Raw genomic sequence first — 26,189 nt, 5'->3', positions numbered from 1 at the left:
TCACTCTTTCTATTAATAAAATATAAAATGTTTATTATAAAATCAAGACTGTAGTAACTGGATTTAGATGAAACTACATTAATTTTCACAAAGAACTGCCTGTAGATAGTTCAAACAATGCCGTTTCTCTGAGTTAGGAAAAAAGGACAATTTTGCATGCTTTACTGAGAGTGGTAATGAAAATATTTCATTACTGCTATTGTGCACCCACAGCCATACCGCTACAAAGTGACATCAAATTTTGATGCTGTAATAATGAGTTCAGAATCACAGAGGTAAAAAGAGATGAAATGCATTTGTAGGAAGTCTACCTTTGTTTCACACAAAAAACACTCATTCCTGCATAAAACAAGAGGAGGAATAAAAGGGCTGACATACACACCCCTGAAGACCACCTCTGCGCTTCCTTCCACATCCCCCTTCCCTCTCATGTATGTTTGTTTCCTACAAAGCCAGATATTTTGTGAGTTGTCTTAGCAGTATGGGAACCAGCCACAGCAAAGGTCCCTCACAAACCCTCCCCCCTCATCTTTGCAAAGGGTGGGAAGAGAGGGAGGAAGGGAGGGAGGGAGACGCTCAGGGCATGGGTGTGCATAAAAGTGTATGTGGGAAAGAAGCCTGGGAGCTTGACTGTGCCCTGCCAGCTGGGACAAAACGTCTAGACTTGAGCAGATAACATAACCCTACACTTTCCAATGCCTCCCACAATATATCAACTGTTTGAGGGCATATTTTTGTTCTTATTTTACCCTGAAACTGGAACCATATATTGGTTTCTTTCAGTTATAGCTTTTGCTTCTTACCGAGTTTCACTGAAGAAGGCAGTAAAATATAGAGGATCATGCTAAAGTGCTATCTTAAAGACACTGTGTGCATTTAAAATTGATCTGTGTGCATTTAAAATTGATGGGAATATATCACATGAAAATCTACATGCTCTGGGAAAACATATTGAGATACACACTATCTAAGTCTCAACTTTGGCCCAAGTTTTGGCAAATGAAGCACATTCCCTGTCAGTTAAAAACTAGCTGATATTTTAAGGGAAATGAACTAATCATCTCTGCCTGGTTGCTAGAAACAAAAGAAGCAAATAGTAAAACAGCTGGTATTAGCAATAACAACTGCTGTCTGATCAGAGCATGATTAAATGATTAAATGTATACGTAGATGACATATTTCCCCATCTTTAGACTCAGTCCCAGATGGGTCTGAGACATTGTTTTCTATTTCAGTCTTCTGAAGTTGCCTATCACTGTAGCAACAATAAACTGCATAAAAACTCTGCATTAATGGTACAAATTAAAGGAGGATAAATTCAGAAAATACTCACTAGAGAAAATCTTGAAATTCTGTAAAAATATTCCATTTTGGAATGAAAAGAAGTTCTTTATAAACTTTTCCTAAAGGACAAATTAGCAAAAATAGTAACAAATTCAACAGGAAAAAAAAAAAAAAAAAAAAAAGAAAAAGAAAAAAAAGAAAGAAAGAAAGAAAAAAAAGAACATTATCAATAGTTCAACTTTTAGAGGATTCCTTTCTCCAAAGAGCTTTCTTATTTGAACTAATCAACATTTCAATATGCAATTGAGCACAGAAGCCAAACTCTGAGCTTGTCAAATGGCCAAGGTTCTTGGAGGGCTGTCAGCTCACATTCTCTGTAGCATTAAGATTCAAGCAACATGGATAGTTTGATAGACCACATCTAACTACAAGTTCTGGGATGAGGGCACAAACCCTCAGGAAACAAACAGCAGAATGGAACTCCACTAGTGTAACAGAATAGACATCCAAGCTCCAGAGTTATGAATCTGTGGGATGCCCTTTCTATCATTTCGTCAAAGGCTGGGAAAATATTTTGATTTTAGCAAACTGTTATATAGAGACTGAAAAACATATTTTAGGGGAAGGTCCCTAAAAACTTTACCATCAGTGCTATATTTGTGGCTAAATAACATTCTGTGGTTCATTCTTCATGATTTGCCACTTTCAGGAGAAAAGAGAAAGGGTTGTTAGCTCTTAAGGATTAAATGTCAAAATTCTCTTTCAATAAGTACTCATCAGAAGATCTAATTTCAGTATGTTAGGATTTCAAATAATAGCAGTAAATGGCAGTAACTTGATGAATACAATCAAAAATCTTAAAGAACACCAGTGGCGAAACTATTGAAATAGTAATTATTTTCTGCAACTTTTCATTTTAATTTCCTGGCTATTTGAGAGTTGCAAGGTACCAAACATAATGTCAGCTTTTACAAAGAGTTTCAATTTTATGAGGGACAAATATGAGGCACAAAGTCTGATGCTGACACCAAGGGCATTATTAGCAACCCTGATAAAGAATATGGTTGGTGGACACATGGAATACTGGGAAAAAGCATATTTTTTGGAAAAAAAAGTTCTGCCTCACAGACCTACTGGAGTCCTCTGAAAGTGTTATCTAGCATATGGACAGCTATGACCTGTTTGATACGGTCTAGCTGTGCTTCTACAGGCTTTGACAAGCCTTTTAGTTGCTCACTAAAGGCTCTTAAGTAGACATAAGTTGGAAGGGAAGGTTCCTGCATATATCAGTAATTGATTAAATGCCAGAAACCAGAAGGAAGAAGTGAATAATGAGTTTTCACATTGAAATAAGGTCTGCTGTGGTGTTCCACAGGGACCTGTGCTAGGACTAGGACTGTTCAATGTACCCATAAATAAACAGAAAACAGGTTTGAATATCAAGGTGAAAAAGTTTGCAAGTGTCATTCAGCATTGTAAAGTCAAGGGGCCTTTGCGAAGGCTTACAGAAGCATCTTATGGCTGTGACCATACTAATATACTTCACCTGGAAAGGACACAGGCTTTTGTCATGTATCATATCCTTTCAATGTACCTTACACCATTTTAGCCCGTATCAGCTGGCACTCTCCCAGAAAAGTCCCTGCAACTGCTTAAGAATCAAGCCTGAGATGACTTCTCATAGGTGGCAATGACAAAACAATCCTGCTTTGGAGGGAGGTGAGGAAAAGGAGACGAGAGTTTAGCCAAATGGATTTGAGCCATGCCATGCCAATCAGCCTCTACGTTATAATGGTATAACAATGTGACTAAGGTGGTTTGTTAGTACAGGTGTATCTTATGAGATACAACGACTGGACACTGAAATGACAGATAAAGTTATGTAAAGTAACACAGATGATAAAACCTAGATTTTACATTTAAAAGAACAAAATTTGACCTTAACCATCGGCAACACCACCTTAACGTAACAGTAGATAATTCCATGAAAACATTAGCCCAGAGCTCTTCAGCAACTAAGCTAGCAAACAGTATGCTATGAATCATTATGCAACTAAATAGAAAATGTGAGTAAGTTACTGCCTATAAATCTATAAAACTCCTGCAGCTTGCATACTGCACCAAATGCCAGTCTCCTGTCTCACAGGAGATACCGTAAAACCAGAAAAGAATCAGAGAAGGGCTAAAGGTGATAAAGGTCTGTAAATCCATAAAAGGCAAGGAGAGTGAAGAGGGACTGACTATTCTCTGTGACTTCCAGAGATAGGAATAGGTGTCTAACGAAGCCATCGGGTACAATGTTCAGAAACCAACAAAAAGTGGTGGTTCTTCTCAAAACAGATTGCTAAGCTGTGAGTCTCCTAGCTGCCGGATGTGGCGGTTCCTCGAAGCATATGCGGTTTCAAGACCAAAGTGGAGAAAGTCATGAAAAAGAAAATCTATTACAGGTGACTAATACATAATGTTGCTGGAGACTAGGAAAACATGCGGGGGAAAAAATAGTATTTGCTTCTCTATGCATATAAGCTTTCATAGGTGCCTGCTTGGGGCTATTGTTGGAGAGCAGATCCTGGGTTAAGAATCTGCTTGGTTTTCATTTCTATTTCATTAATTAAGTCAAATAAAACACGTACGTGAAGGATTTTGGTTTTTTTTTAGGATAGAGATTCAACATAGAGAAGGAAAACATCATCTTCATACTTTGCATTTCTTAGGCCTATATTATCCCTGTAAGGTACAGAATTACCACGTGTAGGTAGGTGTTATAGGATGTTTGTTACGGAAATACAGGCTGAAACCACAGCTGTGTCAGACACCTTTCAGACTGACTGTAAGAACAAACGGCAGTAGCGGCGTTAAACCTCTGCACTCTTTCTGCTCACGCTGCTCTGCAACCCAGTGGTTGCAACGGGTCTGCTCAGCTCTGAGAATGAGACTCTCCTCAGTTCTGAGATCCCCTTTGTAACAGGAAAAGGGCATAAAGGGCTCATAACTGAACTCAGTTAAATGACAGGATTCAGCAGCTCCTCAGTTCCCTCTGAAGAAAGCAGTAACAACAGGTTGCAATTATCAGTCTTGAATCTGCCATCTCCCTTACAGTAACTGAGTTTCTCCAGTTCAGAAAAGTGAATATGTATTCGCTTACAAGTAATAATTATGTCTGATTTTCGGTATACTTCTTAAGAAGAAGAGAATTTCTAATGACTCAGAAGTATAGAAGCAAAAAGAAAAAGAATGGGAGAAGTAAATGTTTTCAAAAAAAGGGGGGAAATATTAGGTAGAAGGAGTGTCTTTATTGCAAGAAATGCTAACTTGCTCTTGGGCCATTATAGAACCTGTAGATTCAGAAAACATAGCAAGCTTTTATTCTGCTATATGTCATGCTCAGGAGATGTATAGCAGTAGGGGGAATATAAGGTGGAGTCTGGCGCTGCTTCATTAGGACCTAGCTGTGTAACCGGAGCGGGCCACTGCTTAATACAGCAGTGAGAAACAGACACTGGACGAAAACATACAGCCCCAGTTATCAGTAGACCTGGTAAGTACATTCAGCCATTAGCAGCGTTGCCATAGGTGCATTTCATCTGCTTCAGAGAGAGACTGAGTAGAGCTGACGGATCTGGAAAGCAGCATTCTGCACCTCCAGATACTGCTTTGTTTTGCATTTGGCAGATAGAAGGTTATGATGTTTATAAAACACAGAAATGCCTTAAATAATGCAGGGTATCAATATCAAAGTGCAGACAACCAGTTTATGAGTGACAGGACTTGTCGTGTCAACTAAACGAGACAGTTCTGAAGGGGAAGCCAAGAGAAGAAATCTTGCTTTGATGACAGTGTTTATTCTTCCTCTTGGCTCTGAAGATTATGCTGTAAAAAACATAAACGTGTTGCATTTGTAAATAAGGTGTGGTATAAAAACATATAATGCAACTTCATTATATGATAAGAGTGAAATATGTTCCCTGTGGAGAAAAATCGATATTAAAGATCAAAGAAAGATGTTCAAAAGGCCTTGCATTAAAGGTGTACAAGTGCTGTGTTTCTCTGCTCCCCTCATGTTGAAGAAAAACAGATCCTGTAAAAAGGATCACTAACGGGAAAGAAGGTTCTGGGTTTTTTTATGCAAAAAAAAAAACCCAGGTGTCTCTTTTGTAATCCAGCAAGCTGCTGCCTCAAGAAGATATATTTTAAAAGTCTCTTTTTAGCCTAACTGTATGCCATTGCTCGCAAGTAAGTGTCCTTATATAGGATGGATCAGAAGTGATGCAGGTTTCATTCACAAACTGATGAGGTATGGGTAGGGGGAAAAAAGGCCAGAAACAGTTCCATCTGCACCGTGAAAGGGACTTGCTCCAGAGAAGGGCAGATGGTATTTTCACTGCCCAGGAATAGTTGCTTTAAATCACAGCTGTGGCTCTGCACGAGTTTTTGCCAGTGGGGATTGTCCGGACATGAATCAATACATTTTCCTGCCAGATCCACCCACTTGTGGGACTGGCGTTGCTTGCTGTGAGTGCTATAGAGAGGGTGGCTGAAGCCATGGCTGCGTTTGGACTGGCACCTCCAGCGTATCTGTCCAAGAGGCTGGCAGAGATCTAAAATAAACGTTAATTCCTGCTAGTCACGACAAGATAAATGATTCTCATAATGCACCTACAGACCATAGATTCATTTGCCTAAGGACCTTAATTCAACAGACATGCAATATGAATTGCTATTAGTTCATGTTCCCTAAAACTTTGCTTTTATTCCTGTGACTCACTGATTCATACAGCTAAGGAAAACTGCACTGGCATCACAGGCACAAAGAACGATCTTCAGTTGCTTCCTGGCAAAATTTTCAGCTGAGTTTACCTTTGCTGTATATCCTGCTCAACAGATCAGCAATGGGCAAAAAGTGGTTCTGAAAATCTATTCCCAAAGGTTTGCAAGGAGAGCTGCTGAGTAGAAAATTCTTTGGTCTTTAGTCTGGCCATTGCTCCTGTGTCTGAATGGGATTTAAGTACTTCTGCTGCTTTACATCGGAGAGAAGGTGTTCTTCAGCTGCAAATCTGTCCCTGAATTATTTGCAATCTCTCATAAGCTGCTTCAGCTTTCCTAGAAATAAATGAAAACACCCTTCTTGATTCTCCAAGGTTCAACACTGGATGTCATAGTCAACATCCACATTGGCTGTTCCCTTTTACCTTCTCATTTTTTCCTTCAACCTCACCTTTACCTGCAAAGAAGAGAGGGAGAGTAAAATTAGGGAGATCGAAACAAAAGGAGTTTGCTTTTTGAAAGTCAGCCATCAGTAAACACATGGACAGTTTATATTTGTGTTTGTCGTGTGACTGTACTCAGCAAATATCTGAGTATTGCTGTCAGAAGCGTGTATACACATACCAGGACTATCTGTAATTAGTTAGGGGCACAATAAATGTGACGGTAGAGTGGCACGGGTCTCAGCTAAGTCTTGGTATTATTGATGGCCATGTGTGGTTTATAGTTGCTGTGGCTTCACTGCACAGAGTATCAGGCTAGGTAGCTCAAATTACACTGAGATATTTTGTCTGTGGAAGAAAACATAGCCAAAGCCAAGGAGGCCCCTCCCATGCATACAGGTCACACAAGACTGACACTTGCTACGCCCTGTCTAAATACATGTTTTAGTTTTGCAGCTTGTCTGAATCGTTCTGAAGATCAGCTACAGCTTTTTACGTAAAGACTGGTGAGGGCAATATGGAGTACTGTAGCTGCAGCTGACTCTCTACTATTTTTAGACATAAATGAACACCGCAGACTCTTTCTTTTAGAGCAGAATTTTACTTCACTATTAACAAATGAAAGAAAGTAATATGAAGTACATTATCAAGTTGCCGAAGGTTAGCCTTCCTTCATGTCATGCTTGTGAGTGACTGTGCTGCACTAATTAAAAACATTGCCATGGCAATTGCTATAGAAACATTTAAATTGGCATCATTGCTAACAAATCCCTAGTATTGATTCCAGCAGGGCTTATTTCACACTGCACCTGAAGAATCTAAATAGAATATTTTAATTCAAAAGGACTTTAAAAGATGCATTTTTTTTTCAATTGCTATTATGCTAAGGGGAATCTTGTCTTTCATACAGAGACAATTCATTTACCTGGAGCTCTTGTAGGGACCTGATATCAGAGTCCTTACTGCAAGGAGAGGCCATAGTGATTCTAGGCTACTGCCACAGATCTCTCAAACCAGAAAAAGCAAAAACATTTATTTCCTTCACTCAGATCCTCTAATTTGCAATGTGGGGAAAGAATACAGGTTCTCCACAGCCTGGGGCATTAAAATGTTTAATAAACCAGTAGCCCATCTTAAAAGCAGTTTTCAGCAACTAGGAGGAAAATCATTTTTTACTGTTTAACAAGAACAATAAATTGATCATTGCACTGTATAAATGGTGGAAGCAGAAGAGAAGCAAGGGAAGTTGCATATATAATTTTGATCAGTTACTATTCTTCTTCATTTATAATGAAAATCATTAAAATTCTAGTCTCTAGTTTCATACTTAAGATCTGTACTACTCTTAGAAGAAATCAAATTAGATTTTTTCCATAATGTTCATTAGGTCCAGACTGACTCAGCTTAATAAATCTTTCTTCACAGACAGTACATCAAACTACTTTATAAATGAAAAGTAGGAGAGAATGGGATCTAGCTAGTTAGCTATATATATATTTTTCAGTCCAAGGAGAGGCTTTACATGAAGGATACTGTCTTTTCTCTCAGTAGTGGTTAATGCCGTCTTTTGATTAGCAGTAGAGGGCAGCACTACACAGAAAACCACACACTAAACAATCTCATATTAAGTTCTGCACTGGCTGGAACAAAATATGGGAACCTAGACTCTTACCGGGGAAAGAAAACAAAACAAACAAAACCAAAAAAAATCTATTAAAAGATTAGCATCTTCACAGAAATAATTTCTTACAGCTGGCTAAGAGCAGCTGTGTACAGACTTTGAAAGGCTGCTCTTACTTTTCCAGACTATATCCTTTGGTTGACTGTTACGATGCCCCTTCTGAGTCTATCAGACTCAATTCCTAACCCACCAGTCTCTTGACCAGCTGGCTACCAGACAAGATGTATTTGCCAATGACCTTTTTGAAATAGTTCCTTGAACAAAAAGAAAAGAGTAGTAAAAATTGCTCATACATTTGTTAGAGTACGGCAGATATGTTTTGGACAGAAAAGAGCAAGAAGAGTTTGAGTTAATTAAAAACACCTAGTTTTGAAAAAGTAAAAGGGAAGCATTCTACTCTCCATCTAATATTATTTCAAAGCTGAATATGCAACTACACATCTCCAGTTGACCAAATATGAATACATTGATATTCCCCATCTGTCCCACTCAGTACTATCTCAAAAAAAGGAAAAAGCAGATCAGACTAAAATTTTTGAGTATTAGATTTTTCTAAGCTTTTAAATAATGACAATTGAAAGATAAAATTAATACACTTTTGGATAACTTATTTTTCACAGTACCCTGACAAGGCTTGGAGGGTATGTAAAATATATATTGTATGTTTTTTAATAGTTTGATAGATTCACTCTGTATTAAAATCTGCCAAATGCATGTGCCCTTTTAAGTTTTTCTAATACAGAAGAGCAGATGTATTCCAATAAATTAGAAAAATAAACCAACATTGACCTTAAGTATATAAATACATAAAATATATCAGAATAGTTAAGTAGCAACATCATACCCATGATTCATAAATATCATGATCCATGACATCATATCCAAAGCAAAATCATTCATATTCAAAATTTGATCAATATGAAAATACCATTTGATCCTTGAGAACATATATAAAATGAATTCTTGGACTAAAGCCCAGTGTGGCTATATTAAGCAAGGTATCTCAAGAAAAGATATGAAACTACAGATCTATTGTACAAGATATGTCCATAATGGTACATTTGCTTATTATCATATTTACTCAATGATGACGAAGTGAAATTTGGACAGATGCAGAGAAGAGCTAAGAAAATGATTAGGAAATTAGATCCTGTCATACAGCAGAAGGCTAGTAGAGCTTGATATATTTAGTCTAATAAAACAAAAGCAAAATAAGCTAAACATTAAAGAGAGAAAAGAACTATCTGAAGTTCATAACAATGTTCATGTAACAATGAAACAGTCATGAACTGTCCAGAAGGAAATTCTAAGCTGAAAAGTGGAAGCTTTGTGAGAGTCTTAACAACTTCCTTGTAATATTTGTAGCACAGGACAAACCACTGAGCTAATTTTAATGTTTGTGACCAAGAGTAAATAATGTATTTGCCTGCTACAGCACTGGGATGGATCTGAAGGTCCAGATGGTCATGTTGTATGTTTGACATTGACAAATCTTTTTATTCAATAATACAAACTATTTCAATCTCTGTTTTCAATATAAAGAGTATTGGAGTCATCAAACTTTAGACATATATATCACTTAGGTTTGGCTGAGACTTTTTTTCAATAAACATCTCTTGATTTGAATCCACTGAGCTTGTATCGCAAGGCAATATTATCATTTATGCAAAGTGTTTTCCAGTTAACAACATCAAAATTTACTGGTGTTAAATTAACCACAAGAGGTTTCCCCTTTGGCTCTCTAAAGACAACAGGAACATATCAAGTGTTATAAGGAAAAAAAAAAAAAAAAAAAAAAAAAAAAGACTTTGAGTTTACCTACAGAATTCAAAGAAAACACATCTTCTAATGTATGCAAAGAGCTACGTACATATGTACATGCATGATTCATGCAAATGGAGTTAATTTAGTTTGTTCTTTGATTCTTCAATTAAAATAAATAAATAAAAGAAAATAAGAGTTTTCCTGCATAATATTCATGATCTTTTGCATAAATTTGACACCTATTAAATTGTTTTCTTTTTATTTTTGAACATGATGTCAGAAAGTGATAAATATTCCAAGCCTTCACTTCTTGCTCAGATAAAACTGTTTGAAGTTACTAAAACACTAAGACTTTGATCCTTTTTCAGGATTGCTAGTTAAGATCCTGAGACCATACAGAGCATCATCATTTTAAGGAGAACTCTGCACAAGGACAAGAGTCTGCCTTCAAAGTGCAATTCACTACATATTTTTCATTCCAATAGTTTTGGTTCCCAAGTGAAAACTAATTTTCACAAAAGACATCCTATTTCCAAAAATTTTCATCTTTTTATACAGAAAAAAATCTTGAAAAACTTCATGCCATCATCACTGTTTATGGAGTGAGATTCCCAAGTTAAGCCAGATGATGCACTGTTACCCTAGTATTTTGTAATGTGCAATGACAGCCCAGTAAATGATGCTCTAGAACAAAAGCAAGCTTACCAGAAAGACATTATGAAAGAGACTAGTATGTGGGGCATCTCTGTTCTACTCTTGAATCAAGAGTACAGATTTATATATATATATATATATATATATACACTAATATATATATTAAACATTATTTACAAATTTCTACACAAACTATCCATCCCAGTTTCATACTGCTACAAAAAAAAAGTCTCAATCATGAAATTTTCCTTTCATTCAGGCAGAAAAAAAATATATATATCAATGAAGAAAGTTGTCCCAAATTCTGTCAACCCCAGGAAGATTGCTATGAATAGAAACTTATCTAGCAAGTACTTTTCATTCTTGAACAAGAAAACTCCAGAAGGCATCAATAACACTTTGAATTTCATCTTATGTCGTAAGATCCTTTGTGCTGAGTTAAAGAGGATCCTTTGTACAGATGTAGTGAGGAGAAGAGGAAATCTTATAAATCATGAAGTAACAAAAAATTCAGCTTTACAGAGACTTCTTTACAGGTACCAAGCGAGGATGATGTCAGGCTGAGCAATGGAAGAGATTAGGTTGGAAGGTTTCTTGCTATTTGGACTGTTGCATTGCCTCAAGATGCTGCTGGTAGCTGGGAACTAGCTCTAATATTTAGCAAGTCTCTGAAACTGGTAACTCAAAAACTTAAGATCTCTAAAGATTTCAGAAATATTTTATGCAATTAAACTGTGTTTTAAATGAATGTCTATATACAATGGGAGAGAGAGAGAGAGAAATAAAAAAGGATCAAAGAGATATTAAAAGACAAAGGATCAAAGAGATATTAAAAGACGACTTTTAACTCTTTAATTCTTGCATACAATTATTTGAAGAAAATGATCAATTAAACATTCAGTTGGTCCTTTTTGTATACTTATATCTAATTTGCATGAGTCATTGTCATGATCATTAGGCTATTGGTATAGCCTAGGTTTAGGAAAGCAATATTATGGCAATCTACTCAAATACTTTTCTCCACCCTTTAGGTCCTATTTACAAGAGGAATACGACATTTAAAAAATTTGTTCTGCTGAATTATTTGAGAATTGGAGCGTAACAACATCTCTGTAAACGATGAGGACTTACTCCTTGACAGTTTTGCTTTGGGGCTGTATGCTTCATGCAGTTCCTGTGATGCTCTCCCAAAAAAGGACTAACAAACACTTGCATAGTGAAAGGATAACAGGATTGTCAGAGAATGATGGAAAAACACTGCACCGCACCAAGCGTGGCTGGATGTGGAATCAATTTTTCTTGCTGGAGGAGTACACAGGTCCAGATACACAATATGTAGGCAAGGTAAGCCTTGATTTTAAAGGATTCTTTGGAGGTGATGCATCTGACAACCTTGGTATTTTGCCTCCCTCTCTATAGTTGTTCTGCTTCCTATACAGCAATGGTTCCAATATCTCATTAGAAATCAAGGAAAGCACATGTCATGGACCACTTGAGGCTTCATAATCATTCAAAGTGGTGGGAGAAATGAAGTAGTTCAATTAATAAAATAGGGAACTGTTTAGACTAAAAATTACCATTTTCTTGTTATATATGCCTATGTGGGTTTTACCACTGAATCATTTCCAGTTTTCAAGTGCTAAGCATAAATTTTAGATAAGGGAATAGAGAAGTTATGCCTTCATTCATCTGCCTCATGGTGTTCTACCAGGATGTATAAATCCTCAATTCAAATACAAAATTCTATTTATTAATAGTAAAAATGTTGGATGGATAAAGTGTCCATGCTTTTCATAGACAAAATATTTTGTCCATGTTTTCATGGACAAAATGGGATTTTCATCATTTCTCCCATAAACTAACACAGATCATTACTTAATGGCTTGAACGATTTTCCATTCTTTGAGACCCCTCTCCATCAACTACTGCCTACAAGAGTAACTCTAAATTCCACCTCTATGGATTCCTGCCTTTTCTGATAATGTTTAGCTCAAAGAGTCTCAGATTTGTAGCCATTTGCTGTGCTACACCACCCACCTGATTTGCCTTGCATTCTGGTATAACTAAGCAATTTTGGTGGCGACATAGGGTAACACCTAGAAGTCACAGAGCTTCAAGAAAATATTTATCTTAACAGACTAAGTTAATAGATGTTCATTCCTGCTTCTGTCATTCATCCACAGTACTGTCACTTGCAAGGATTGTCATGTAGCTCTCTCATTCTTTATTCATATCAAATGGATTGAGACATTTCTGATTAAAATTATTTTTTAAAATTTATTAATACCTCTTGATTATGGGAAACATGTTCTTCTGGAAACCAAGAATTATTAAAACAGAAATGCCAGTGAAGCCAACGAGGGTAATTACGAACTCGTTTCTGACCCTGATTTGTACCAACTCTACACCCATGCAATTCTGTTTCAATGTAATTAATTCTAATTTGCAATAATGGAAATAAGAGGAGATTCAATAATCCTACATCTATTTTTTTATCAGTGTGTATAAAATAGGGAGATTTGTTGTAAGCAAAGGAATCTTAAAAGTGAAATAACTTCATAGATTTCTAAATAAAATTTGGTTAAAGATATTTTGGAATATTGAATAAACTTTCAAAGAAAACACGTAATGAAGTGTACAATATTCTAGATCTCTATAGATTCAAGTTCTACCAGCAGTCCCAGAAATATTTAAATCTTTGTAAAAATAGAAGGTTGTCACAGAGGACAAGTAAGTATGAAACAGATGAGCTGATTCCGGTTTCAGTCTCACTGTGGCAGATGACTGGACTCCAGACCATTTATACCATTGTAAATCTCAAATGAATTAAACTTTTATTAAAACCATCATCATCATCTCTGTTTTTCATGAGGAAAATTAATTTCTGAGAATTTCTACGTAGTTTATTGTAGCAGCTGCAAAGTTACTCTGCACTTGTTCCAAAATAACTAAAAGCCATGGGACCTTATTAACATGGAATTGTGGCCACACAGCCATTGAATCTGAGATAACTCATTTCTTCCAACTCAGAGAACAGGCTGACTTTTCTCACACTTCTCTGCGAAGTACTATGGAGGCCCTGAGGGAGGGCACAGCATTACTGAGTCTCTGAAAAGATGGAAATGGACCCAACCCTTATCCTAGGTTCCCAGGAGATGGCATTGGAACGATGGGAATATCCTCAATATGGTTGCATGACTTCATTGGTGTGACTTTACAACAGTTCATGACATGACAAAATGACCATGGCTATCCTCAGCTAAAGGGGTATTAAACCACAGTAATTCCCTTCCAGTTAGTTCAAATTACCCTAAGTACACGTGACATACATGGCAGCTCCAAATAATGTACAAAGAGAAGCCAGCTAAGGAATAATTTTCTGAAGAAGAAAACGACTTTTCGACCAACGTTATTTCTGAGAAAGGCTTAAATCTCATTTTTAGTATTCTCCTGCTCAAAGTGATAGTAATTAGCAAACTGGCATGCGTGAAGAAAGAACACTTTTATTCCAACCCACAGGGATGAGCTGGTAGCGAGAATTCTCATCCAATCCCTCTTTAATATGGACAGGCACATGCAGCTGGATTACCAGGGTAGAATAATAAACACTGCTCTAGAAAAAAAGATAAAATGAATTAAGAAACTTTTCAGGACATATACTTCTAAGGGAGCATATAACCATAGCAATAAGAAATTATCTTTTCCTCAATAAATTCATTTTTCAAACACTCTTATTCTGTTTGGTCATTGTTTGTGTTTGTGAGGACACATTGTTTGTGTTCCCTTACCCATCCGAATGGCAATCTTAGCTATAGCTGGATAGCTTTTGGACAGAGGCAGTGGTAAACGTGACAGGTGACAAAATGGGAGCCAGTAAGCACCTCCAATGTGCTTAGCAAAAATAGAAAAATACTTGTTGGTGAGCTAAGGAAGTTAACATTTAATTCAACAGGCTTGGTGGCTAGAACCAAGGAAATTACTCAAAGAACAGATCTAAATCATTGTGCACCCTTTGGGATATATAGGATATATGTGCAAAATATATATATATATATATATAAATATATATGTCTTGTGAATGTGATAGGAGGCAAGGTAAATCCGGAGAACCAACATCATACAGAATGGCTGAGGCTAGAAGGGGCCTCTGGAGATCATCTAGTCCAACCCTCCTGCTCAAGCAGGGTCAACTAGAACATGTTAGACAGGATCACGTCCAGGTGTGTTTTGAATATTTCCAGAAAAGGAGATACTCTCCATAACCTCTCTGGACAGCCTGTTCCAGTGCTCAGTAATATATCCATTACACATATCTTTTTCCTTCTCCCAACTCAGAGGACCCAACTGTCTTAAACACTGGTACATGTTTCCATTAAAAAAAAAAAAAAAAAAGAGAGAGAGAGAGAGAAAGAAATAAAAGAAAAAAACAAAAAGAAAAAGAAACTAATGGTTAGAAAGTCTTGACATTTCTTAGGTCCAGTCTTTCTTGCTCTGTCTCTTGTTTCCTATACCTGAAACAATGGAAGAACCACTTTTGACTTTATTTGGTTTCTCCTTATTTTAAATTAAATTCAGGAAATAGTTGGAGAAAACTGTGGCCCCATCATACTTATGTTGTATAAAAAACATACAAGAAAATAAACTTTGCTCCAGACAGTTCATAATTGAAATTTTCAAGCAGAGGTGAAGTAAGCAGTTTTAAAGTGTCCTAATTAAATTTTGGTATAATTATTGAGGAAAAAAAAAAGATTTATTTTTATAAAATATTAAAATTATCATATTATTCAAGATACCCGTTTCTTACTTGAATGCTGAGTATGTGATCATCAACACCTGTATATTTCAGAAATTTTCATGGAACTCTGTGAGAGGAACTGTAAAACTTATTCTTTATTTATTTACAAAAAAAGAAAGAAAATGGAATACATTACAATACAGCATTTGGACATCAGTGTGTGAGAAGTATCTTTTAAAAAGAAAAGGAACAGCTGACATTATATTGTAAAGTATGAAGGGGTTAAAGAAAAGAACCATTTATATATTGTATTGTGGCATTCTTTGGTTTCTGAGATCTCTTTTCCTTTCACTAGGGAGGGATCAAAGATCCAAATTCTCAGCTGCTACTAGCTTTAAGGAGAGAAAAGGGCTTGAGCAGGATCCCTATGCAGAACCCAAGAAATGTGATCTAAAACACTGATCTTTTATGAGAAAAAAGGCTATCCAAATTTGCTCATTTCCCACACAGGGAAAAAAAAAAAAAAAGAAAAAGAAAAGATAACTTAGGAAAGGGACATGCAATTAAGAGAGTATTAAAGTGTTGATGGGGATCATGTTCATTAATTAAAGAGAAAGGTAATAAAAAGCAAAGGAGTCACTAACCAGGTAGCCCTTTAGGGATAATTAGCTTTATTTTCCAAAGCTGTTACTTATTTTATGTGCCTTCATTTCTAAGTAACTTACCTGACACCCACTGAATAGGCATCAATTTTAGAAACTGCAGATATGTCTCCTCTTTAACTGCAGTTTTTATGAAATATCCCTAGGTGGGAACAAATTGACCTAATCAAAACTATCAGCCATTTTGGAAAATGTAGTACTTTATGGTTTGCAAGAAGATACATAAGAGCTAGGAGACTTTTCCTCCTTGTATTAACGGTCACCCAAGCACATTTCTTCACAGGAAGTCAGTTTGTCCCTATACCAGTCAGGGCACTCTGCAAATTAAAGGCTCCTGATTGGCAGGTAATGTGTATGAAGCGCCACACAATGTTTGTTAGAACAAGCATAAATTATACAGTATAAAACAGCTTCAACATTTGTCATATCCTGGAAGTTTTACCAACACAACAACGCGCTCAGGCTTTAGGAAATATAACCTTTCTTTTCACATTAAAAGGGGAAATACAAATTGAAATGAAGTGGCACTGTTCAGAATTAGCCTGCTCCATGAACAGCCTCCTGTTTAATAACTTTCATAAAAATAAATGAACTGGGCTTTGCCTGCCATAAGCACCATTTAAATTGAATGCAAACTGAAGAAAAATCTTTCTGTCTGCCTGTAGTTAACCAGTAAGTTTGATTCATGACATTTGCACATGTGTTCTGTTAAAAAGTAGAAAATGAAAAGAAAAATATGTAGAGGGCATTTTTTTTCTTTTTTCTTTTTTTTTTTTTTCCAGCATCTGTGCAAATGCAAACACTTATTTCTCATAGCAATACTTTGATATCTATCAGTGAGGTTGCCAGTCGGCCTTATAAAAAGAAGAGAGAAGACTGGAAGAACTTCATATAATAATGCAAGCAGCTTCATTGGATTACTAGAATCCACATTATTGGATTACCCACAAGAATTGCTGCTATTTAAGGCAGATATTCACTCAGCAATCTCTTCACATTGTATGTTTTTTCGTACTTAATGGGATTGGATAGTACTGCCTTATAATATACAAACAGAAAATGTCTTAGTACGTGGAAATATTCTCTCTCTTTACTTTACAAGTTGCCTTTGGCACTCTGCAGAAAGCCAGAGTGGTCTCCCTTCTCATATCTGAAGCGTAAGAGAAGTCAGAAAGCACGGGCAGTGAAGTCCTCGCCCGACAGTCTCACTCTCGTTCACTCATGTCTCAACCACACTGCTGAAGAGTCAGCAGTGCTCAGCTTGAGCCCTGAGCAGCCAGGGAGTAAGAGGCCCACCCCACGGTCTGAAAAGCCACCCCACTGATCCGGCTCCTGGCAACACCTGCAGGACTGAACTCTGCGGTAGCCTCCGTTTCCCTGTCCTGAAGAACAATGCTTCTTTCCACCTCCCCCCCCCCCCTTTTTTTTGATTTAATGCCTAAATATTGCTTTTTGTACGTACTGATTTTTGCTACAATTTTTCCTTAAGAATATGACAGAGAATCTACATTTTCACATGAGCCTTTAATCAACCAATGCAATTAATCCAAAGGCACGCTTCACAATATTTGCTATTTTCCTTCAGTACAATGAGTTCCATAATTCTTAGGCTGAGGCAAAGTACAGGTGCACTGTGCTATCAGTGTTTCAGGTGTGCCCTCCCGTTCCCGCTGTAGACACATCCTAATCAGTTCCCACTGTAGATGCATCCTAATTGTCTCACTTGAAGGCTGCTACAGTCAATACAGAATCTAAGTGTATCTGTATTTAGTGTATTTTCATTTTCAGTGTATTCTGATTTAGCTGTATGCCAAGTTTCCAAAAAATAGCAGAATCATATTCAGCCATATCTTGCAGAAATAAAATAATTTATACTTAGGGAAGGCTTCTCATCAACATTCTTAACATGCCACATCTAGGATGCTATAACTGAATGTTATCTTTTAAAACACAACTTTAGAAGAACATGTAGTATTTCTTTTCATTACAAATTCTGTTCTTAAAATAAAAATTAGAATTTTAAGATTAAATTAAAGAAAAATCAGTGAATCTTCCTTCTTTTGGCTTCATCTCAGTCTCTCTGTTTCCTTTTTTTCATGATCTGTTAATGAATACTGCAGAAATAATGATGTATCAAAACAAGAAGTAAAAACCTCATAAGAATAGAAAAGATCAAGAACAAAGATAAGGAGTCTGACCAATATTTAAAAACAAACAACCAAACAAATCAAGAAATGGAAAATCTGTTTGGTTCCAAAATCAACAACAAATGACATCCTGATATGACATCAGGATTATCTTCTCTCTTATTTTGTTCTTCAGTTGGCACATTTTTTCAATGACCGTTTGAGCTAGCTTTAACCAGCCACCAGTCTAGGGAGCTGCATCCCCCAAATAAAATACAGGAAAGGAAACAAATCAGACAAAAATAAACAAAAGCAAACAAAAAACCCAACCTGATTGTTTAAAAACTCACACACACACACACACAAAAAAAAAAAAAAATCCTGGTCTACAACTATATGCATAACTTAAGTACAAATACCAATAAAAAACACAGCTTTACTCATTTAAAAATAGCTATTGTTCTAGAAGCTTCCAATATAAATGTTATTGGAGGATTTCTGGAGGCAAAAATTATTTTTGATCCATATCTTAGGATTCCAATAACTACATTCAATATCCAAACCATCAATAAAATTTGACTGCTGTTTTTGGACAGAAGGCTGGAGACAGGGACAAAAATAGTGAAAGAAAAATGTTACATTTTCAAAAAACAAATAAGACTTTTCTATCGGAGAAAGGAGAGTTGCCAAGTCTGACAAATTACATTTTTAATTAAAGTTTCAGAAATATTTGGAAAGATCTAATCACCTTGTGCATAATCCATATATAAATAAGAGTTTAGATGTGAAATGTCTTTAAAATTGCTTTGCCCTAATTCGCCTAAACTGGAATTTTACAATCAAATTTTGGAATCGTACTTCACAAAATAAAGAATCAATTATGAAAACAACTGGAATGATCAGAGACTGCAAATATATAAACATTATATACAATATACATATATACCTACACACACACACACACACACATATACATGCAACAACAAGATTTGTCAGTCTGTGGTACAGATATGGCAGCTGTCATGAAATATCTCCTCCATTTCTTCAACTACATAAAAGACTGATGAAAAAAATAAAATAATTTTATCTTCCTGTCAAGTTCAGGCCAAGAATTCAGGTTCCTGTTGTCGTAAGGATGATTTACATTCAACATCAGGAAAAGCTTTCTGATAGTAAATATAGCAAATACAGTGAAGTGCTGGAAAAGATCACACATAGAGAGAGGAATATCTCAGCGCTGAAGGTTTCAGAACAACCCAACCAAAGATGAGCCAGAACCGCTGATCTCGCCCGGAAGCCGGAGGATGGCACGGATGGCACAGGGGCTCTTTAGGCCCCTTCCTGTTCTGTGTTCAAGGATGCTGTGCATTTTCCATGTTCAGCGTTAAATCAGCTAAGCTGCTTGTGAGAAACAAAACTAAACCAGCAAATGAGGAAATCCCCAAACTCTTTATTCCAACTTTTTTTCTTGTTTATTTCCATAAACTGAGGCAAACTAGACAGGATGCCAAGATCTTCAAGTTAAAAAAAAAAACAAAAAAAAAAAAAAAAAAAAAGAGGAGCAGGAATAAAGCTGCCCATTATTTGCATGTGTGCCCTATCAAACAGGTGCCTGAAACAGGAACATTTGCAAGATAACATTTTTTGAAAATTTTACAAGGTTATTAATGCTATCTTCACCCATAGCATACACACAGGCATATGACAAAACACACAGCTGCTTTTAAAGCCAATATGAGACAATAAAATAAAGGCAAAACAATAATTCACCCAATTTCTCCCCCCCCTTTTCCCTTTGTCTATGCTCTGTCTCTCAGATGTAGAATTTCTCCCTTAAAATTACACTCAACATAACCCAACATAGCAGCAATATGTGTGCTGTCTCCTCTGTAGCAAGCACCATAGTACTCACTCTTTGCCCAACAGAGGTGCTGAGCTTCAGACTTTAAAATTCTGTTTAAAATACTGGTTTTATTTTAATAAAAAATGGCTTTTTGGAGGTTAAAAGCCTCTTGGTCTTGGCAAGTTCCTTATGCTAAGAGAACTGACGAGTCCTCTGCAAAGCTCTGGCTGGCTCAGGGCTCTGCCACAATAGGCCGTTGTTATTCATAGCTTAGCCATAGCTTCTTGCAAAACTTTTTAGGCTGGTACTTCCCAGCCTTGCAGCTTTAAGCCACTGGGAAGGAAAGATTAGACTAACAGCAATCTGCAGAGCTATCATTATCTGTTATCAGGCAATCATTCATTATGCAAGAAAAAGTGGGAGGGTGAGGAAAATGTATTTCACAAGATACTTTCCATGATGCGGCATATTTATTGCATCGATTACATTATGGGAGCGATTCTGCAAAGGGGAAGCATTTTGAGTATATTGTGGCTTACTAGTATCTGCCAGTCTGGTGATAAAAAGAGTGTAAAACCCATCAGAGCAAATCAATATGTGACTACTTAGAAAGGGCAATTTGACTGCATCAGATGGTGGTATTGTGCAACATCTTGTCTGTCGGAGAAAGGTTTATGAATAGTCTCCTTGAAGAGAAAAAGAGGAGCTGTCAACAAGCAACTGTCAAGAACAGCAAGTCTTTTCTCTTCTTCCTGTATGTGTCTGATACATCAAATCCTGTCCATTGCAGGAATCATCACACATTTCAGCCTTTCAGAAACTGAAAAATATGTTAGTCTAGCCAACATAATCAGTCAATTTAACACTATGCTGGGTATCAATCAGAACAGAAATCTGTGGTCCCTTACAAGTTGTAGTAATGCAACACTGTGGTCAAATCCATGCTGTATGTATTTCAATAGTGACATAAACACATGGGGCGAACCTCTGCTCTATCACCCCAATTTACATTCAAGTATCTCTACTGAAGTCTCCTTTTTTTTCTCTTTTCACATGGCAGAGTGCAATAAAAAGAGTCAGAAAGCATTCTGGCCTCCACAAGCATGGCAGAAGTTACAAATTCTTCCCCACTACCTCCATTCTCAAGGAAAATCATGCCAATTTCAGATAGGAGCCATCATACCACTTTTGCCAAATTGAGAGTGTAAGGAAGTGAATACCAGGCTGATAATATTAAATGAGTTTTAGCTTTAACTGAAGAGAATGAGTTATTATGTATTCTCCACTTCCGTGGCATCAATCTTAGGAGAGATGACATCACTTCTCTTCTGTTTATGGGGTAGAACTCCCAACAAAATCACATGGTCCTTTTGGAGGGCTTGTTCAGCCACAAGAATAAGGTTTTAGTCCAAATCCTGCCATAAAACTCATCTATGATAATTTGAAAGAGAATTTGATTGAAGGTTGGCCTTATCTATGCTTTGCTTTGTCTTTCTATCTGAAAAATGTAATTCCCAACAGTTATCCTAATGAGGCTTTTCCTCCAAACATGCCTATGTTTGAGGTATTCTCACACAGAATTACACACAAGCTCTGGAATGTCATGAAAAAGACCAAGAATCAAATGGTCTTTTGACTGAGGACAATGTTTGGATGCCCTGAGTTAAATAAGATATGAAGTCACACTATGAAAAGGAGGAGAAAAAATAAAACCAAATATTTAATAGCTGCCTGTCTAGAAGTAGTGCTTGACTGTTTGACATTGTTGTATAAACGACTGCTTTAACTTTTTCAGTGCATGAAAATGGCAAGAACTTAAGTGACTGGCTGCATACAGTGACAAATCTGTGAGTGTCACTAAGGCCAGTTTTATTTCTCAAACTGAAGTTATTGCTACATATTTCTGGTTAAGGGTAGGCACTGATTTAGTTTCCATAAATATTGAGAATTAATTTGGTCCTTATAAAAAAATCTTGTGGTTTGCAACTTTTATGTAGCTTAAGGAAAAATTGTACTATTCTATCAAGTTAAAAACGTTGCATGTACTGAGGAAAACTTTAAAAATGATGCTTTTCTGATAGTTCAATCTAATAGAGATTGTAGAAGTAATTTTTTTTTTTTTTCCTTTAATAAGCACTTGTGATGGATAAACACTGTCACAAGCCAAGAGGAAATATGGTATTAAGTGGGTCAGGTAGCTACCTGATAGGACTGATTTAACAAATGAAAAATAAAATAAAGAGAAACAAGTTAAGCAAATATTTTTGTCTTTGCAACATTCAAATTTAAAATTAGTAAGACTAAAGATCCTTTAAATCAAATATATATATTTTTTTTTTGAAAGAATTACCTATGTTCTGTGTAACAGAAGTGATTAAAAGAAATAACTGTGTATATTTATCCTTAATTTTAGGATTAGTAATTGTTAAAAATGGATGCTAATTAGATTTTCACAAAATATGTGGACAATAAACTGGATGAGAGGAGGAGTATGCCGTGCAATAAGAATTTTTGTTACATTTTTGGTGAAAAATATGGAAGGGAAGATGTTTTAAAACAGCAAGATAAATCATTTACATATAAATTTTTTCCCCACTCTCACTGTTTTATAGAACAGGAAAGTACATTCATCTCTGTAAAGGCTAGTAATTGTGAAATGGAAGACCTCACAGTTTGATTCCCACACATTTCATATGAAAGATTTAGAATCATTTGCAGAAGGGCCTGAAGTAAAAGGCAAAGTGTGAATCCACCCCAGAAGAAATCCTTTAGACCTTCACAAATGTTGTTAATGGAGAAAAACATGAATGATCCATTCTATTTTCATTCTGTTAGAAATACTGCACTTAATTCTCCTTGTAATTCAGGTGGTTAAATTTGGATTAACTTCAAAATGTGAAAAAGAAAAAAGGAACAATAAAAAATATAGTCTGAAATAATTTTATACTTCTTAAAGCTATGAGAATACCTTTTTTTTCTACATTGGGTTCTCTTCAGGGTAAAGATATTTATTTTAATCTCTTTGATGAGAATAGAAAAGGAAGGGGGAAGTAAGACTTTATAACAATGATTATTAGTAATAATTTTCACTTCAGTAAGCACATTTTATCAAAATATGTCAAAGTATGTTAAATGAACTCGCAGGACCTATGGTGAGGTAGGCAATGCCATAATATCTATTTTTCCAAAGAGCAAGCTGCAGCAGAGATGCTGAAGCAGTGATTTGAGGTTACAGAGCCAGTCAATGACAACAATCGGACGCAGCACCAACACCCCTACGTGGGGAGAGACTCAGCATGACGACAGGGTTCAGCTTCTGGAAGAGCTGACAGCAGTCAGAGATGACAGCAGAAATTGAAGGTGGAAACCACTTTAAAAAGGAACAGTTTGGATTCCTTATCCTAAATAGTAAAATGTCAAGTTCTATTTTAAAATCTATCTCCAAATAGTCAAAAATACTTAATTTGCAGAGCAATCAGTTGTACTGTGTGTTGCATGCATCTCTAAACTACTGAATAGCTACCGAGAGAAATATAGATTTCAAAGGATGTAGGCAATAAGTACTGAAGACCCCAGTTTCCTAAAAAGAGACAAGTTTTTTTTATAAGGTTAATTCAGAGTTAACATTGATATAGTCAGATTTTTATCTACTTTAACCAGACCCAAATACTTTGTCTATCCATGTTCTTAAACTAACATTAGTTTAACACTACATAAAATGCAGTTCCTGCTATTTTATTTTTCATTAATATCTGTTCTGAGTATCTAAAAAACCCTTACATAACTCTTGCATTGTCTAGTATCTCCACATTCCTCTCATCTGTTCCAGCTTGCAGGTTCAGCTACTGTATTAGATTTATCCTCAATTAAGCAACACTGTTGGTCTACAGGGCTTTATGCCTCTTTTGTACCTTCTACTTTTCCTTCTCTAGGTACCACCTGGCTTTCATGGAGTTTTTATCTGAAGTCTGATGTAGCCTGAACCTGGCTATTTTCATAACTTTTCTGATCACTGCCTCTTATCTTTGCTCTTGTTAGAGTGGAAACTTTCCAATGATGGTATTTTGAAAAAAGATCTTTAAAACCTGTAGAATTGGGTGATGCAAATTTCAATAAATATAAAACCAGTGTCAAATAAAGGATAGTAAAAGACTGACCTGAAAAATATGGCTTTCCTAAATACAAACTTTCATCAACCTTTGTCTCTGAAACAAGCATTTCACTTGGGAAGTTATGTTATTATAATAGAGATTGGAGACTGGAGGTTTATTACACCCAGTCCTGATTTCAGACCTGATGCCTTGGTATATCGACCTATAGGATTTTTTTCCCCAAATTTTATGAAGAAATGCAGTTATGCATTCTCTACCTTTCAGAGCAGGCCCAGACTAGGAATGCAGGAGACGGACGGTAATTCTTCACAGTACACCTTCAGTGGGTACGTTTGTGCTGATATTACAGTTCACTTTTCCAATTTAGACTGCATAAAGTTAATTTCAGCCTCTCTTTTTTGTTGTTTGATTAACTTGAACACAAATAAGTACTAGAAAAGGACCTTAGTAGTGTTTTGAGTCAAGCCTTACCTACCTTCCGCCACTATATGCTTGAAAGTTTAGTTTTAGTTACATGTTTCAGGCATTTAAAGATTCATCCTTTAGCAACCATATTCTAAACCATATTCTAAATACCCAGGACTGACTAGATTACTGCTTGTGAGGACTGTACAGTGTTCATAAAATATTTGATTGTAAGAAGCCATCAAGAAAAGGTATAAGTAAGTCAAAATAAAACTCCAATTTATTACCCTGCATTTACTCTCAGTAGAAGGAGAAAGACTGTCTGTTCTGCTTAGAATTGTAAACATATATTCAATGTAAAAAAAATTGCATAAGATATAGATGGGTAGATAGATGTAGAGATATATATTCTGTTAACTGTTACTATATAAAAATGCTGTCTCCTCAGGTAGCAGGTCAACTACCTTTTAAAATCATTACTGCTACTTCAATGACAGTACAGTTTTTGACACAATTTAGTCTTCTAGTCCTGAGCAGGCTTTTTCTTAGACATTGTAGAAACTTATTTACTAAGATCTGGCTGGATACAGTTCTACAAAAGTCACTTTGTCCTGAAAAAACTTGCCATTATTGAAACAGAAAAGAAACAAGTAAACAAACAACAACAAAAAACTCATTTTGGTTAGGCTTGAAAAGATACAACTAATTAAAAGATAGCAAGACAGTTTTCTAATACTGAATAACGTAGTAAATATAATACACTCTCTTGGATGTTTTGGCTCTAAAGATCAAACTGCATTAAACACTCATTATCAGTCTGTGGAGCAAGGAAATAGGAAAAATACATCTTTTGAAGTTGTAATTTGAAACTTTTAGATAGAGAAGTGACTGAATCTACAGATTTGGAACCTGACTGGCTTTCAGGGTTGAAACACACTTTATGTAAAAGTAAATATATTTTAAGGATCATAAATAATTTTAAATATTTTAAATATTTCTAGAAGGGACAAATAATTGGACAGCTTAGGAAAAAAAAGTCTTTTTGATCACATTGACTCACATCTTGACATCCTACTCTATTACTCTTGCATTATGCTGCATGATTTTATGAAAGACATTCAGTCTTGATCTGGAGACATCTCCTTACAAAGTTTGTGTGTGCGTTTGCGTAATTTTATATATATATATATATATATATACACACATATGTATATGTTTACATAAACACACACATATAGAACTGCCACAGAATCACAAAATGCTTGAGGCTGAAAGTGATCTTTATAGATCACCTAGTCCAACCCTGCTGCGCCGGCAGAGACACCTAGAGCAGGCTGCCCAGGATACAGTCCAGACTGCTTTTGAACATCTCCAAGGATGGAGACTCCACAGCCTCTCTGGGCAACCTGTTCCAGTGTTATATTAAAATCAGTGCTGTGACTAAAAGTAGCAAGAAAGTTCTGTTATTGATATGTTCTTCATATTGGTGTGGATGATCCACACCTGGAAACAATTTAACTTAATCATTGCAGCACTTGTCCAAAGTTAAAGTAGTGGTAACTAAAGAAATTAAAGGACATCAGGTTCATTTAAAAAGAAAACAATAACAACAAAAAGAACCAGATACCTCAAAACAGCCATAATCCAACATTTGTAGATGCTGGGGCAGCAAAAGAAGAATAAACTGCAAAGACTGGCTAGACTAGCCTGCTCTCA

At 36.1% G+C, this 26,189-nt stretch overlaps 1 protein-coding gene across 2 annotated transcripts in view; it reads left to right on the top strand.

The window, feature by feature from the left end:
- The first annotated feature begins 11,706 nt into the window (after positions 1-11,706).
- CDH9 (cadherin 9) overlaps positions 11,707-26,189 on the top strand; it is a 68,624-nt gene continuing 54,141 nt past the window's right edge. Inside the window, exon 1 of one of the 2 annotated variants that reach the window (XM_062568005.1) lies at positions 11,707-11,934. In XM_062568005.1, the coding sequence (XP_062423989.1) occupies positions 11,710-11,934 (225 nt within the window). In that variant the 5' untranslated portion in view covers positions 11,707-11,709. The remainder of the gene's footprint in view (positions 11,935-26,189) is intronic. The other variant, XM_062568006.1, reaches the window with a different exon arrangement.

Source organism: Rhea pennata, chromosome 2, assembly GCF_028389875.1.
Source record: "Rhea pennata isolate bPtePen1 chromosome 2, bPtePen1.pri, whole genome shotgun sequence".
Lineage (NCBI taxonomy): Eukaryota > Metazoa > Chordata > Aves > Rheiformes > Rheidae > Rhea > Rhea pennata.
This window is presented reverse-complemented; position numbering and strand designations above follow the sequence as displayed.